This window comes from Falco biarmicus, chromosome 1 (assembly GCF_023638135.1).
Source record: "Falco biarmicus isolate bFalBia1 chromosome 1, bFalBia1.pri, whole genome shotgun sequence".
Taxonomy (NCBI): Eukaryota; Metazoa; Chordata; class Aves; order Falconiformes; family Falconidae; genus Falco; species Falco biarmicus.
The window spans coordinates 26,611,411-26,627,298 of NC_079288.1; the positions used below are offsets into that span (position 1 = coordinate 26,611,411).

The window sequence follows — 15,888 nt, forward strand, 5'->3', positions numbered from 1 at the left end:
GCTCACTGTGCGCAGCTCTGGGGTGTCCAGAGAGGTGCCAGGCCTCGGGAATAGGGGGGTTTCAGTGCTCTGGAGAAGCAAACCCCAATTTTTGCCCCGTTGTTTCAACACGGATGTATTATGGATGTTTTACCCTACAGCAACAGCTGGAGACCCATCTCCAGGGAATCTGAACCTGTAGGCAAGTGACTTCAGCAGGGGCAGGGCTTTTTTGGCCAAGGGGCAGGCAGACCTCCATCAATGCCGGTCCTTTCACAGCCCTCAGGATTTGCTGAAGGAAACATCTCAAGGGCCTCCCACCCCTGCCAGATTGCTCAGCTCCCACCACAGCTTCCATCTGACCGCAGCCGGGAAGCTCAGGGCCGTGGCTGACCAGCAGCCATGCCCGCAGCCTACCTGGCCCTCGCTGAACTCCTCCAGGCAAATCGCGCAGACCGGGGCTGAGCTGCAGCTGCTGGCCGAGTCCCACCGCGACGCCTGTCGGCACCTTGCCTGGTACCTGCGTGTGGCCAGCTGCCTGATGGCCTGCATGGTCTGCTGCTGCAGGGAGTCCTGCCCCGGAGAAAGGAGGCTTTCAGGAGAGGCTCAGCCTTATGTCGCCACACTTCTCACTACCCTTCCATTCTCAACATGGGAGATCATCAGGAATTTGGGGGTGATACTCATTCCCAGAGGTGACTTTTTGTCTAACCTGACTCAGCCAGAGTAGGCTTTGTCACCAGCAGGAGACATCTGGCACTGGACATTCAAAATCACTCAGAATTTTTGAGCTCCAAAGGCTTGTCTTTCTATAGGACAAATGGGGTATTCTCAAATCTGGAAATTGATTTGACTCTGGAAAGATGATTATTTAATTCATTAGTTTCTATTCAAAATACTAAAACTTCTACTCTCTACCAATACAGACAATACTGTTGAAATCCAGAGTGTGAGGGTCCGCCCTGCAGCTCTGGGTGCTGGGACAACTCTGAAAGGTGCTGGGACTGCAGGCGGCCGTGCTGGTGGGGGGATAGGAGAAGAGCAAGGCTACCGCAGGAGGGGTGCTGCCAGCCCCCCTGAGGACCACTCCACCCAAACCCAAGCCACTCCTGCCTCATGTGGCCACATCTTCAGCTCACACAGGGGCACCTTAACCCTCCCAGACTGTGTCCATCCCTGCCTTTCCTGCATTCCTGTTTGCTCAGACATGTCTGCTCCATGAGATTCCTACCTGAGTCCTGTTCAGTTGGCACTTTGTGCGGACGACAAAAATCAAAATGATGACAACCACAGTGCTGACCACCGTGAGAAGAATCCACACGTCGTAGTCTGGCTGTTGGATAAAGCAGGAAAGAAATTACTCTTGTGTAGCAGGGGTGGGAATTCGAGGCTAGGCAGAGGAACCGATTTCTTCCTGACGACCAGCCTTTGAATAAACGATCCTTGGCCAAGCCCTACCTCCTTGCTCTGTACAGGTAGAAGAAAAAGAGTTCAGTCTTTTCTGCACATTCCAGTAGGAATGGAATTTCTCTGAACTTGCAGCATCTCTGCTCCCTAGAGGCCATGGCCTAAGGTAGCACAAGATGAGAAAATGAAGGTTTGGTTTCACCTGGAGACAGAGAATCCCCTCGTCTCACTTGCGACATTTAAGAAAAAAAAAACAAAACTGAAAGTGCTTTTGAGCCTTTATTTGCAGCACATCATCTGAATGTTGCAGACAGGCAGCTCCTGCAAAGGGCTGTGATCTCTGTCCCTGGGGAGGAAGGCTCAGCATCTTTGGGAAAGTCCTATTCCATGGCACAGCAGCTTGGGAGGGAGAATACAGAAGGCAGTGGGATTGGTGTGTCTCACCCAAGCTGGTGGCTCCTTGACCTCTATCTTCACATGGGCCTCTCTGTTCTTGTTCACGACACCCATGAGGAGCTCAGCATCGTGGCCCCTGATCAGAACAACAGGCTGACTCAGACCTCTGGGCTTTCTCAGCTGTAAAGAAACAAACACAGTGAGAGATGTTCCAGAACAGCCTGAATCAGGGACTACCCTGGTCCCCCAGGCATGTCTCGTTTCTCCCGATGCTTCTTGCACACACTTTAGAGACTGACTGCTCCCCCAAACTTGCACTATCCCTGTATGACGAAATCAGATGGAAGCTCCTCCTCTTTTACCAACTCTTCAGCATGGCTTTCTTCATTTCCTGTGATGGTGCCTCCTCATGCACAACTGGAGACTGTTCAGTGTCTCTTGTGCTCCTCCTTCAACCCCCTGTGCAAAAGTTCTTGGTCTCTCCCCTTCCGTGTGGTAACTGCCAGCAGTGCTGAGTGCTGCCTTCACTACAGAAATGCTTCCCTCCTCTTCCTCTGAGACCCATCAGTGTTCCCTCTCCACCCCTGTGATCTGCAGGACATGGCAGGGGGGATGGAACCAGCTGATCTTTAAGGTCCCTTCCAACCCAAACTGTTCTATGATTGTATCACACCGGCCGTTTTCCACCACAGTCCAGGCAAGCCTGGCAGGGGCTGGTTCAGCAAGTGTCCAAGTCTGCCCTCTCCTCCAGACTGACCCGAGCCTGGGTGGCCATCCGACCTACTAACCACCTCCCAGACCCTTCCTGAGCAACCCCAGCATCACCTCATGGGCCTGCACTGGCTGCTGCATCCCAATGGCACCAGAAATTAAGTTGCAAGTGCCTGAAAGAACCATGAGGGATGGATCCAGCCAGCAGGAGTCAGCCCAGAGTTTTGATAAGCTCAGGCACCAGCTCCCGTATCTGTCCTCTTACTTAACGCTGGATGCTTTTCATTGTCCCTTGATTATTTTGAGACTACAGCAGTGTTGGTGGAAGGCACTACTGGAGGTCTCTAAACCAACATTAAACTTGCAGCAGGAGTATCACCAACAGCATAGCAGGGTGGCCGTGACTTTGGCTTGAAAACTCAAGATCATCTTTCCCCCAAGAGGTACCTCAGGGCTGTCTGCCCAGACCGGGTCAGGTAGCCTGTGGCTTGCCAAGAGGAAGAATCCAGCTCCTGGCAGAAAAGCTCAACTGACCAGAGAACGCCCTGTAGGAGCAGCAAGGTGCTGTTGGCACGCCGCTGGCCTGCTCGTGCTGTGTGGAGACCTGGACGTGCCACAGAGTGAGCAAAAGAGAAAAGCACTGTCTGTGTGCGGGGGCGAGCTGGGTCAGAGTCCACGTTCCAAGCCAGCCTGCAGTATCCTCCTGGGACCTGCCACTGCCTCTTGGTGGCTGGTGGGTCCTGACCTGGGCACATTTTGGGATGGGACAGGGGCACTGTGTTTGGCTGATAGTATCAATGGGGTTTGTACCTGATCAGCAGCGCTTTCATCATCAGTAATGTCAAAAAGGATTGCACGGGCTCCACGCTCCCCTGCCAGCTTTGCCTGTCCAAAAGAAAAGAAGCTTCAGTGGACATTTTGTATTGTACATCTGTAATAACTTCTACCGTTTGGATATGTATCTGTCTCCCTGGCTCTTCACAGGAGAAAAGAGACACCTGCTGCTTGAGAAAATAGTTTACACCTTCGTTTCTGTACAGCTGCGTTGAGCTGCAGTGCCTGCTCTTGCTAGAGCTCTGCAGTTTGTGGATGGTTTCTCCCTGTGGCTGTGGAGGCAAATCAGCTGGTGGGCTTGCAGTCACAGTAACCCATAAACCTCCGTGCCATGTGCCCCTTTGCTTCAGAGCCGGCTTTGCTGGGGAGGGATCTGCAGCTCCATCAGCCCTACTGACCACTATGCAACCCTCCCATCCTGGGAAAGCAGAATCCTCTGTAGGTCCCCACTTCTCACCGTGGCTGCACCAGCTGTGGGCTGTCTATGGGCCTGACTCCCGTACACATTGCTGCCCCTGGTCCCCATCCCACATTCATCCCAGAAAAGCTCAGGCGATGCCTGGGCTGCAGGTCTGGTCTAGGATCAGGAGTGGGATGGCTTTTCACAGCCCACCGGTTGCTGCGGTCCTTGGACGACAGCTTTGAGACCCACCCAAATGAGTACACATGCCACCCTGGTGAGGTCAAAGCACACTGCCTGGAGGACCTTGTGGGGTCACCCACGTCCTCCCACCAAGCCCTTCGAGCCCTCCAGGCAGGCAGAGGCAGCCTTGGGAGACGGAAGGTGAACAAAGTGCAGGGCTGGGCCGCTGTTACTCATGCGGAGCCCTTTGATCTGCGCGTCCTGAGCGCCTGTGCAAACAGGGAGCTGCGGCAGGTTACCCGCTGCACTGCCAACCCCCAGCTCAGCGGGCAGAGGTCAGTGCCGCCGCTTCCCAGCTGCAATATCAAACACGGGCACCGGCTGAGTGAATGGAAGGGGCATTCCTGGTGCAGCAAGCAGTGGCAGAGCAGGTTCAGCTCCATCCCTTGTTTGCAGGTGCTGGTCACCTCCACACACCTTGTTGGGGACAAGCTGGGTGCCAGAGGTGGGCGCCTGGGTCTGGGGTCAGGGACAGGGATGTGAATGGAGTCACAGATGGTCAGGAAGACCACGGGGGCAGGGCTGAAGGCTCTGAGTTACTGATAGCATTTGACACTCTTGGGTTTAGTATACCAGATGGGGAAGCTGGAAAAGTGGGATCCAAGGCTCAGGGCAGGGATCAGAGAGTGGGGTCCTGCCAGGGATCAAAGCAGCCTCAGCGTTTGCCAGTGCTGAAAAACAAACAGGACTTTCAGGTAGTGAATTCTACTCGTTGGAGCCCGTCAAGCTTTGATGAACAATGAACAGCTCTTCAAAGATTTTATTCTGCTAAAGATACCAACGATGGGGAAATGAACAACTGAGACTGGACAAGTGGCTCTTCCCAACATCTTTCTGACTCCTGTTGCAAAGGACGCAACTTTTGTTCAAGCTATTCACAACCTGCTTGCTGCAATCATTTTCTGAGTGCTTGCTGTCTGTGTTAGACCTCTCCAGCCACATGGCACAGCTGACCTCCCTCTCTGAGGACTGAAACACTTTTGATGCAAAGATGTATTTACAGGATAATTTAGGAGGTTTCAGCAGTCTGTCAACCAGACTTGCAATCAATGGTTCACTCAGAAAACAAAAAAATTACGAATGATCCATTATAAAGAAAAATAAATCGCTCTGAATTGATCCCAGAGATGTTTTCCATGCCTTCCTTTCCCCTTGCAGACCAAATATCTTCCCTACTGGTTTTAGCTTTGGATGCTGAAGCAGTGCTAGAATTTAAGAGAGGAGAAGCAGAAAAGTGCATCAGATGGCTGGCGGCATTATCCTCATGCTGGGCTGGATGGGGTTGCCCATGTGCAGTGCTTGGCTGGGTGACAGCTAAAGCAGAGGTTATGATAACACTTTGCACATGGCTATTTTTATCATCATTGATACAGCACTGCAATTCAACATGCAAAGGTCTACCACAAGAAACACATGCCAGGAAAACAAGCTCTTGCTCCAGTGAGCACCAGCCACATCCCAGAGCTCTTGAGGATTTTGAGTCCAGGGATTTTGAGGAAGTGATCTATATGGTGCTGGAGGGAAGGAGCTTGGCAGAGGCTTCAGGAGGATGGAGAAGCAGCCAGACAGCAATTGCAGGGGGATGGAGGAACCAAGGTACAAGGCAGGGCTCGTGGATGTGGCCAGCTTAAGAAGCATCTGCCTGTACTTCATGGCTAAACTAGTCCTATTTGGGGGGAGAAGAGCTGTGACCCTCTCTGGCTGAGATCTTGGAGCAGGAGGACTTCCTGCAGGCAGGAAGGCAACTGATGTCATGCTCAGCTGGATCTCAAAATCCAGCGTTGGATTTGGCTCTGGTAACAAAGCAATGATGAATAAAGGCCAGGGAACTGTTGCTTTATTGAGTCATGAGCATATGGCAGTGAACCGAGGGGTTTATTTGCTTTGGGGGGTTGGTGATCCTGGAGGACGAATCCAGGCTAGTGAGGCTGAACCACAGTGCAGCAATGCACCACGTCTTGTCCTGCCTGTGCAGACCTTCCTCAGCCAGTCCCTGGACCCAGTAACACACTGGTACTTCCAGTCCTGTGATCAGAGACTCAAAGATTAAGGACAAAACCAGCAAAACAGTTTTTAAATCTTTTAGGTTCTTAAGTGGAAAATGAGTCTTTGAAGTTGCTCCTTCCTGCTTGCTGTTCAAGAGCCTTCACAGTAGCTGCACTGACCAAACCAGCCATTGCTGCCCCCACCCCTAGCATCCTTCCCTGTGAGATGCAGCAGCCTAGGACCACTGTAACACAATGGTCATATCTGGATGGACATGGGAGGGTTGGAATACCCAGCTGTGCTCCCTGAGGCACCTACTCTCATGTCTGTCACAAGCTGCACTGGAAGCCCTTAGGTTCTCCCTTTATCCCACCATCCTCGAGCATCACTGACACCCACAGGTGGGACCTGGCCATTTTCCAGATGTGGGGTAACTGATAGCCGGTCGATAACTCCAGCATGCTGGCTTGTGCTAACAGCTGGCATCAGCCTCACAGCAGCAGCAAACCAAACTTAAGCTTCCACCCTGGTCCAGAAAGGGATAGGCATCGCTGCCTGGCTGCCCACGCAGCTCTGGAGAGAAGCCCCGAGGTGAGAAATCCATCACAGCATTACATCCCTTTCCTTGCTTTTGTTGCCACAGCCTCTGCAAAAGAAATGACTGTGCAGGAACAACTGCTTGGTACAACTTTTGCCTGCCCTCTTCAGCTTTGCTGCAGAGAGGACAGAAAAGGACCCTGTCCCCATGCCCAGCGCGTCACTCCCAGCAGAAAGCAGACAACAGCAATATCACCTGAATGCAATCCTGATAAAGCCAAGAAGAGCTAAACAAGGTTTTTTTCATGTTTGTACAGTGCTTGTGGAAAATAAGACAGCATTTAGTACAGACAGAATAAAAGGATACAGTGAACCACTGAAGAAAAAGCTAATGTTAGCCTTATCCATACAACTTTATCAGAGACACAAAGATTTTAAGGCTTAAAATGACCCTCGTCCCTACCTGACTTCCTTATTACCGAAGAATTGTACCAGTGACCTCAGCTACCTCTTTCACAGGAGATCTCGTCTGAAGACCTCTGAGATCTCCCATCCCTTTGTAGGATGAATGGTGGCCCATGCTGTTAACAAGTCATGTCCCACCGCTAGTTCATCTGGTTTGTGTTCGTTTCAATTGCTCAGCTCTGATTCTCCACATGCCTCATCCTGTGAAGTATTACAGTATTATTTTTCAAGAGAGCATCACAGAAGATGTTTTCTGTGTCCATGTTTTCCCACAGGACAGAGGACACAGAGAAACACAATTCCCCCCGACAGGCCAGCAAGCAACAGGAGGCTGCAAAACAGGAGGGGCACATGGCTGCCGGGCAGTAAAGCATACGGGATGCTGGGGAAAGGTCCGAGCACCCCAGAGCAGTCAGGTTACAGAGAACTCAACAACTTTTACAAAGCCAGGCAGTCCAAAAGATGAGGAGGGATGGGTATTGGGGATGGCTGGCACAGTGTCTTTCCCAAAGACCCCTTCTGCCAAGGACCCTGCTCTGTCCTGCCCTTACTCCTTCCTGCACCAACAGGTTTCACTTCCCAGGTCGGTGCCATCTGGGGCATTTGTGCACGTACCTTGTTAGCCAGAGACAGGCAGGGGTTGGGATCCCGATCCGGTTGTTCAAGCTTGACAATGGTGATGAATCCCGACTCAGTGTGTTCATCCTCACTGGTGTTGCACAGGGACAGTGGGTGGGACTGCAGGACAAAAGCAAAAGGAAACTCACTTGGAGCTCAGCACTGCAAAGGCTGGCTCAAGCCCACCGCAAAGGACCTGCCCAGAGGGTGTAGGACACCCCTGCAGGGGGCATCACCACCACTGCCAGGTCCCATGGCCCTGTCTGAGAGTCAGCGAGGCTTTGAACACCACAAAAAGCAAGCCATTGCAGAAGTTTTGGTTCACCAGGAAAACGTCCCAGAGAAAGGTGGAGTTTCTATCCCAAGCTTCACTCAGGACTGGCTTTGTCCTCGCCACAGATATTCAAAGCCACAGCAGCCCACGAGACCACTGCCCTTGCCTTCTGGGACAGAGCATCCCAACAGCACAGGTCTTGGTGCTGCAAGCACTGCCAGTGCCCTCAGGCCACAGGACTCTGCCTGCAGCCAGCTCCCTGCCAGTGCTCCGGGCAAGGCAAAGGGACCACAGCAAAAGCAAACTTCTGGTGCCCTCAAGGATTCAGCACTTCATGTTTCTCAGCCAGCAAACTCAACAACTTTATGATAAATTTGCAGAGAAGAAGCCAAAGGAAGGAGTGAAAAACCTGAAAGCAGGTAGAGTAGTACCAGGAATGAGAAGGGAGAAGAAAAGATCCCAGTAACCACACCCCTCGTGAGTCCTGGAAAAATGTTCAGCAGCTTCAGCCAAATTGCTGCAGTGAGGAGCTGAGCCGGGACCGGGTCAGGACACTGGGTCTGGGTATACACCTCTGCCAAGCATCTGACAGAAGAGGATACAGGGTGCCCCACCATGTTACAGGAACACGAGCTGTGGGGCTCACCCCTGTCAATGGCACTTGGTTCTGGGGTTTGGTGGTCAAGTCCACTGGAGGTGAGCCTGTCCTGCAGCTGGGGCAGAGCTTGGATGGGCAGTGCCTGCTGCCCATGGCTCTGCATTCACCATCACGGTGACACCCACTGAGCACTGCTCCCATCCCTGCCTGGAAAGTGTGCAAATGCCTCTGATTTTTCAGTCTAGCGGTGGAGGTGCAACGGTCTTGTGCTGGATGGCAGGATGTTGAAGAAAACTGCAATTCAGCTGTTGGCTCCCTCTTGGGAGCCCCATCGCCTTGTGTGAGTCCCCTCCCCCCCCCCCAAGCTCTTCCTAAAAAAGCCATCTGGCTTCCTCCTCTGTGACTACACTGTGGTGTATGAAGCGCACAGGTTCTGGTACAGAAAAGCTGGTGAATACCAAGGTTGCTGAACAGCTTTTTTCACTGCATTGGTGTGTGGAAGTGTGGGAAAAAAGCAAGGAAGCCCAGCATTATAAAACAGGAGGATTAGGGCAGGCTTTCAATCTGGTGTCCACCCAGCAGCATGCCCAGAAGGGCTGCCTGCCCTGCAGGTAATCCTGCAACAACATCCCAGTGCTATGCAAAAATGGCTGTTGTCTTGGCAGATTTCAAAACAGGGGAGGAACTGTCAGAGCAGCCCAAGGACACTCATCGCCCTCCATCCAGCTCGGCCGTGCTGCCCCAGGGCTGCGAGGCAGCGCTGCCCCCATCCCCAGCTGCCGTGTGGCACAGCACTGGCCCGGGCACCCAGCACGGCGGGCTCACCCCTCGGCTGGTGGGCGCTGGGGAACGGGGCAGGCTGGAGAACAGCCTGGTGGTGTGTCCCCCACGGCAGCTGCTTGCTGCAGAAATCCAGCTGCGGGCAGAGGGGGCACGGGGCTCATGTCACCTGACTTCAGACATGGCGATGTCGCCTTTCAACGTCCGAGCGGGTTGCAGGGACAAGGGGGTGCGACTCACCCGGGCTGGTTTGAGCCGCGTCCTTCAGGAGGAGCCGCACCATGCCCGTGTCTCAGCTGTGCGGAAGCCTTCAGAGGCCGGAGGCGACAAGCGGCACCTCCACTCACCGGGATCCTCGCTGCCCCTCCGGGCAGGGGAGCAGGGGCTCTGGCTGCCGCAGGGGTCCCAGCACCGGCTGCTCGGAGCATCCCTGCCCTGCCTCTGCGCCCCGGCTCCGAGCCCGGCGGGGCCGAGCGATGCGTCTGCGCCCGGCAGCCCCGGCAGCGCCCCCGGGGCTGCAGCAGGAGCTGCCGCCGCTTGGTGGGGGCTCTCGGCCGGCCACGGCCCCCCCGGGCCGGGCGTGGGGCTGAGCCCGCCGAGGGCAGCGGGGACCCGCTCCGGGCCGCTGCTCCCCCAGCTGGAGCCCGGCAGAGCCCCCCAGCCCCCAGCCGCCCCCCCCGCGGGCAGCGGGGCTCCGGGGGCGCAGCCAGCAGGGCACCAGCCCAGCGCGGGCACGGGGCTCTGTGCTGCCTGCGGCGCGACACAAAGCGGCGCCAGTCCCGGCCGCAGCGCGGCCTTCCGCGGCACCCAGTCCGGGGCTGCAAAGCAAGGACAGGTCTTGCAAAGCCGGGATAGCGAGTTAAAATGGTGAGGGTGAAGAAAAAACAAATGCACAGCCACAGACAGGTGCAGGTGCAGGCTGCCTAGATTCTGAGGTAGGTAGCACCTACGGTCACAAGAGCATAAAGAAATCAAACCCCAGCCTCTCACCCAACCTTCAGGAGCCCAAAGACAAGAGGTCTGAGTGATGGCACCACGAGTATGAGCCAAGGCACAAGGTGCTGCGCCTCCACCACGCAGGGCAGCTCAGTGCCAGTGAACCGCAGCGGGCCTCTGGCGGGCAGCCCCTCATCCGTCTTTCTCTTGGGGACTTCATCTCTAATCAACCCATCCTGATATTCAAAGCAAAGTAATGTAGACTTCAGGCTTAAAGACTCTAGAGAGATCGCAAATGTACCATGCCAAGCACCATAAAACTCTACAAGTTCAGGTTTCCAGCGAAGCAATCCGATCTGTTACGACTTGGGAGCACTCAGGGAAGGCTCCCGAATAAACCCCGTGCTTCCCTCCAGCAACAGCAGGCGCTGCCCCCACCAAGAGCAGCAGGGCATTGAAGTGCCCATGATCCTGCTGGCTTTACCAAGCAATGCCATTATTTTTATACTGTTTGCTTGACTGGGAGTTCTCCAGCTTCTGGTTAATGTATCATTTTAATAATCACAGAAAAACACAAAACAGGAAATGCAAAGAGCATGTCTCATGATACTTCTAATACTTCAGAGATAACCCTCCCGCTGGTGTTATCGAGCCCTCACTGGGTTGCTCCCAGAGCCCAGAGGAGCCCAGGTTGCCAGCGCTGGGGAAGAAGCTGCACCTCCCGGCGCTGCTTGGAGCTGTGTCCAACCCTGGGTGGGAATGGCTTCAAGTGCTGTGAGGCTCCAGGGGCCTCTACGAGGGACAGTCCTGTGTGCTGAGCACGGAGTGGCCTCTCTGTGATGGGGATTGCTGGGCCTGATCACAGCATTAATGGTGAACACTGGGAATAAGAGCAATGAGCTAAGCTTCTGCAGCAACAAACAAGTGTGGGGACCATATGAGGGGGGACCCAGCCAGTAAACCTGGAGAAGACCTGCTGATAAATGTACCAGAACCTTCCCTCTGATCTGTTAAGACTGGGCACTGTGTTCTTTTCCTCTTTCCCTCTGGGACATCCACCGTCCCCAGGCCAAGCAAGGGTCCTTTGCCTCAGGCATTCCTGCCAGGGTGCAACTGCACCCACAGAGGGCACAGCAGGCAGCCGAGAGGGTGCCGGGACAGCAACAGCCATGCCGGATCCCTGCCAGCTGAGAGCCTTCCTCGCATGGGCAGCTGCCCATGGAGCTGGGGCAGACCAGTGGCCCCCTCCCCATTCTGTGATGAGCCCCTCACCAGACACTAGCCACCCTTGGAGGCTGAGAGTCTAGGCGCCTTCCTCAGCACTCACCACGAGACGACCGGGGGGAGCTTGGGAAGATTCTTCTTGCAAGGAATGGACATGTCATCCACCCGAGTGACACGCTCCACTCATCTCTGCTCCAGACCACCTCTTCCCTCTTTTCCTACCATCTCCTCCGATTCGGTGCCACACAGGCAATTTCTCAAGCAGCAGCAAAACTTGGCTCTTACTGTCAACATCCTACAACCACATCTCTTGGCACTTTCACTGCTCCTGACCCTTGCATTATGAGTAAGTGATCATGGCTGCACATCATGCTCACAGGACACAAGCAGACTCGAAAAGTAATCTAAGGATGATGTGGTAAACCAAATATTGTGAGATTCCTCAGTGCAGAGGACTCATGTCCCAAGAGGTGGCCCTGGCTACAGAGTCAGGATTGCTCACACCCTCTGAAACTGGACCTGTGCATAGTGGCTGCAAACGGGCTCACTGATGGCATGAGTGAAGGGTTTCTGCAGGCAGAGCATCCCCTGCCCTGCTGGGCTGGGTACCTCTGGCACTGCCACAACCAAGACACCATTTCTTCTTACAGAAAGCCTCTTTGACCTAGTAGACAAAGGACAGGCGAGATCCAAGCACTGGAGACAGGTGGTATGTTCATATCCAAAAGTAAAGACGTCTCATGCATGCTACTTAAGTCCCACCAGGGTCCTGGACCAGCACTCCCTGCTCCTGGGGGGTCCCGGTGTGTTGCGCTGGATCCCGCAGTGCTGCTCCAGCTGGGGCTTCCCTGTTCAATGTCACATCAATGCTCGGCCGGACCCTTCTCCCAGGATGGTCCCTGCCTGGTTCTGTGCTGCTGGGATCCCAGTGGTGGGGCTGGGATTAGCTAGTTCCCTGACAGGGTTTGGATGATTCCTGTCTTGGGTGATTCAGCGTTGCCAGCTCTGCCTGTGCCCTGGCCCAGGCCCTGCTTGAGAGACACCGTCACCCAGACCTGCGAACCCCCTGGCTTTGTCACTCTGTCTCTCCCTGTCACCACACCCCTCCTGTCACTCCTTCAACAGGATGCAAAGCTCCTCCACATGCCTGTGTGCTTGCTACCATTCCCCCCCTTTCCTTACCCTATGGCATCTCCTTCTGTCCTACCTTTTCCATCCACACCATCTCTCCTGAAATACTTATTTCCTCTTTTCTGACTTATCTTTGCCATGTCTCCCACTTTATTCCCACTAGGGCCACTATCTTCACACCAACCTGTCCCTGCCACCATGCCAGCACTGCTCACAGGTTGTACGCAGCAGCCAGGAGCTCCCCTGCAGAGATGCAGGGCAGGTGGGAAGGTCTCGGGGAAAGGCAGACACAGAGAGGTGCTCGATTCCCACTTGGGGGCTTTATTTATACCACAGCAGAGAGGTCATCAGGCCCGCTTTGCTGCCTGAAGGCAGGATCAGCCAGACATTCCTCAGAGACACTTGCTCAACCTGTTTCGGAGACCTCCAAAAGGGAGACTCCTCACCCACTCCAGGGCTGCCTTCTCCCCCACACCAGGAAGTATTTCCTGACGCCTCATCTGAATTGGTTTTGCTATTAATTCTCACTGAATCAACAGTGCCCACAGAAAAGGGTTTCCGTGGTAGATTTTTCCCCCCAGAGCCATTTAAACATTTCTGTTCTCCTTTCAGTTCGCAAAAGAGTCTTTAGGGACAAGGGCTGAAAAAGGATTAAAAGGACTCAGAGAAGCACAGTCCCTGACAGCCTCAGTTTCCTCTGTAAGGGGACCTGGAGCACTTCACACCCTTCCTTCATGGAGCATGAGTCAAAAGGATTGGTTTGATTTCAAGTGGCCGTATAAGCAACCAGTAAGGTTGGCATGGAAAAGAGAGGAAGAGAACAGGACAAGAGAGTGTTCACCAAAGGGCTCTAGAAATATCATGGACTAAACTGGTGAACCGTTAACACCAACATATAACTCGTCCCTAAACTGACCACAATACCAGAAGAATTGCAGGTTGTGAATACCAAACTGAATTTGAAGAAGTTCAGAGCAATGCAGGCAATGGCAGATCAATAATCCTGACTTCCCTGCCAAAAAAAAATTGGTAAAAAACCAGCATAAGGAAGAGAAGGGAAGAACTAACAGCCCTTTGGCAAAGCAGAGTGATGCTTTGCAGGCCCACGTGGTTCCTCAAAGCAGTCTGCACACATGGGAATAAAGGTAGTTTAGTTAATGCCGTGCACTGGTATCCCCTCTTCTGTTCTCCTACAAGGTCAAGGCTACGGAAGATGACAGTCATGCAGGCACTACCCATGGCCATCCTCAGAACTCAGAAGAGAAAAAAGCAGGTTAGCCTTCACAGCGGAGTGAACTTAACAGGACAGCACCAGAAGTAAACAGTGTTGTCCAAATATTCACAAAGGACTTGGAAAATGAGAGGAATGAAGTAGCTGAGTTTTTAAAAATACATAAATGTTCAAGCTGGTAAATACAAATCTGGCTGCAAAGGGATCTTGTGTTACTGAGAGGTGGACTGATAAAAGATGTTAAAAAATACAAACAGGAAAAAATATGCCTAGCTATTTGGCACAGGAATGAGCTCTAGGTTAGCTGTTAACGAACAGGGAAGATCTTGGAGCTCTTGCAGGGAGTTTTATGGAAACTGCTGTTGAATTACCCAAAGCAGTCAAAAGGCAAATAGACTGTTAGGCGTTACTGTAAAAAATGTATTAAAAAAATAAAATCTATCAGACAAAGCTGCAGTGTGTCAACATCTTGAATATTACAAGAAGTCCTTCTCCCTCCATCTTAAACAGAGGGCACTACTTTTTTACAAGAAGAGATTAAGGAACAAGAATTCTTCAGCTTAGTACAGATGGCACATGTTAGAGCTACATAAAATCATTAAAAATACAGAGAATTCATGGAACAAAAGACCATGAAGAGCTGTTAAATGCAAAGATGCAGACACCAGCCCTAGCTCAGGCCACCTCTGAGCGCAGCCTGCCAGCAGCCGGGGAGCTGCAGAGGAGCATCGCTTGGTACTTGCCTGGTCCCTGCACATTTTGGGGCTGCACAGGGGCACTGCAGACATGGGAGTTCTGCCCCAGGTCTGCTGCCCCTGTGTGAGCACTTGCCAGGCAGCACCATGGGCTGCATGCTCACCTCCCCGCTGGAAGACTTTTGCCACAGCTATTTGGGCTAGAAACCAAATATTAGAATAAAGCTGAGATCCATGGTCAGTGCCTGAGAGCTGGGAGAGCTTCTTCCACCCCGCGGGCTCCTGCAGAACATTAGCGGAGCCAGCAGCTGCCTCACCTACGGGGGACAGCTGTGTGACTTCTGACTGTGACCCAGCACCAGCTCTCCTGCCCTCCCTCTTGCAGGCATGGCAGCAGCTTGAATCCCATGCAAGACTTTGCGGGAATACTCGAGCGTGCAGGGCCAGGAGGAACATGCAAGGATTCTGCTCAGGACAGCAAGCCCCCGCACTGCTGCAGCTCGTGCCAGGACCATTTTGCACGTGCCATCGGTGCTGCAGTCTGCAGTGGATGGACATGCCTTGCTGGAAAATCTCCTTTCGCAGGTGAGCTACATGACAAAATAGAAAGGAGCTTGGCAGTAGCAAGGGGATAAGCAAGGAGCCTAAGGTAGGGTGAATGGCAGCCTTTCGAGGGTATGCAGCATCTTGGGCATCGCTGTGCCATGCCTGCTTGTCATTCAGAGATGCTCACTCCCCACGGACCTGCTGGCTTCACCCAGTGTGCCTTGTCGCTGTCACAGTGACAAGTGACACTGAGCTTGTGAGGCCAGAATATGGACATGTCTATATTTGTGGATATCCATGCCTGGCTCGATACACCCTCTTCCCTGCTGGAAGTCTGTCAGTGAGGCTCTGAGCTAAATAAATTATTGTCCTTCATAGGCTTCAAGAGCGCAAGGGGAAGTGCCCTACGACTGCCCTCCCTGTCTTTGCTGCTAACACTGACCTTGCTGTGAGAATTATTGGGCAAGATCCTCTGCCGGGGTCTGTCAGGAGATGGATGGGGGAACCTGCAACAGGGTTGCTGCAGGAAGGAGCAGGGCAGATGTACCAGCTTGCAAAGCCAGATGTGCACCTGCATGGTGTATCTTCCTGAAGTGTCAAGCACAGACACTGTCACAGCTGCTGGCACCAGGGAGATGTTGGGGGACCGCTGCATGGCTGGGGTGGAACACAGCACATGCCCTTCCCCGGTCTTCTCCGTTATGTCCCATGTCACTGAAGCACTGATTGCCCTTAGCAGGCTCAGACTGTGACGCGGGGCAGTGCTGTGCCCCTGTGGCACAGGGGAAGCCCCAGGAATGCTCCTGCCAGCTACACTGCCCTGCTGGGACACCCCAGATCCTCCTCCCCCTGGCTCCCCCAGTGCTCACGCTGCACGAACAGCTTTATTCTTCTGTA

At 53.4% G+C, this 15,888-nt stretch overlaps 1 protein-coding gene across 3 annotated transcripts in view; it reads right to left on the bottom strand.

The window, feature by feature from the left end:
- The window catches only part of RNF43 (ring finger protein 43), a 59,855-nt gene that overhangs the window by 8,401 nt on the left and 35,566 nt on the right, over positions 1-15,888 (bottom strand). For all 3 annotated transcript variants that reach the window (XR_008821323.1, XM_056335362.1, XM_056335356.1), the window contains 5 exons: positions 7,574-7,696; positions 3,304-3,378; positions 1,831-1,962; positions 1,211-1,312; positions 397-552 (listed from right to left, as the gene is read on the bottom strand). Coding sequence is in view for 2 of the 3 variants with exons in the window: in XM_056335362.1 (XP_056191337.1) it covers positions 397-552; positions 1,211-1,312; positions 1,831-1,962; positions 3,304-3,378; positions 7,574-7,696 (588 nt within the window). In the remaining variant the exon portion in view is untranslated. The remainder of the gene's footprint in view (positions 1-396; positions 553-1,210; positions 1,313-1,830; positions 1,963-3,303; positions 3,379-7,573; positions 7,697-15,888) is intronic.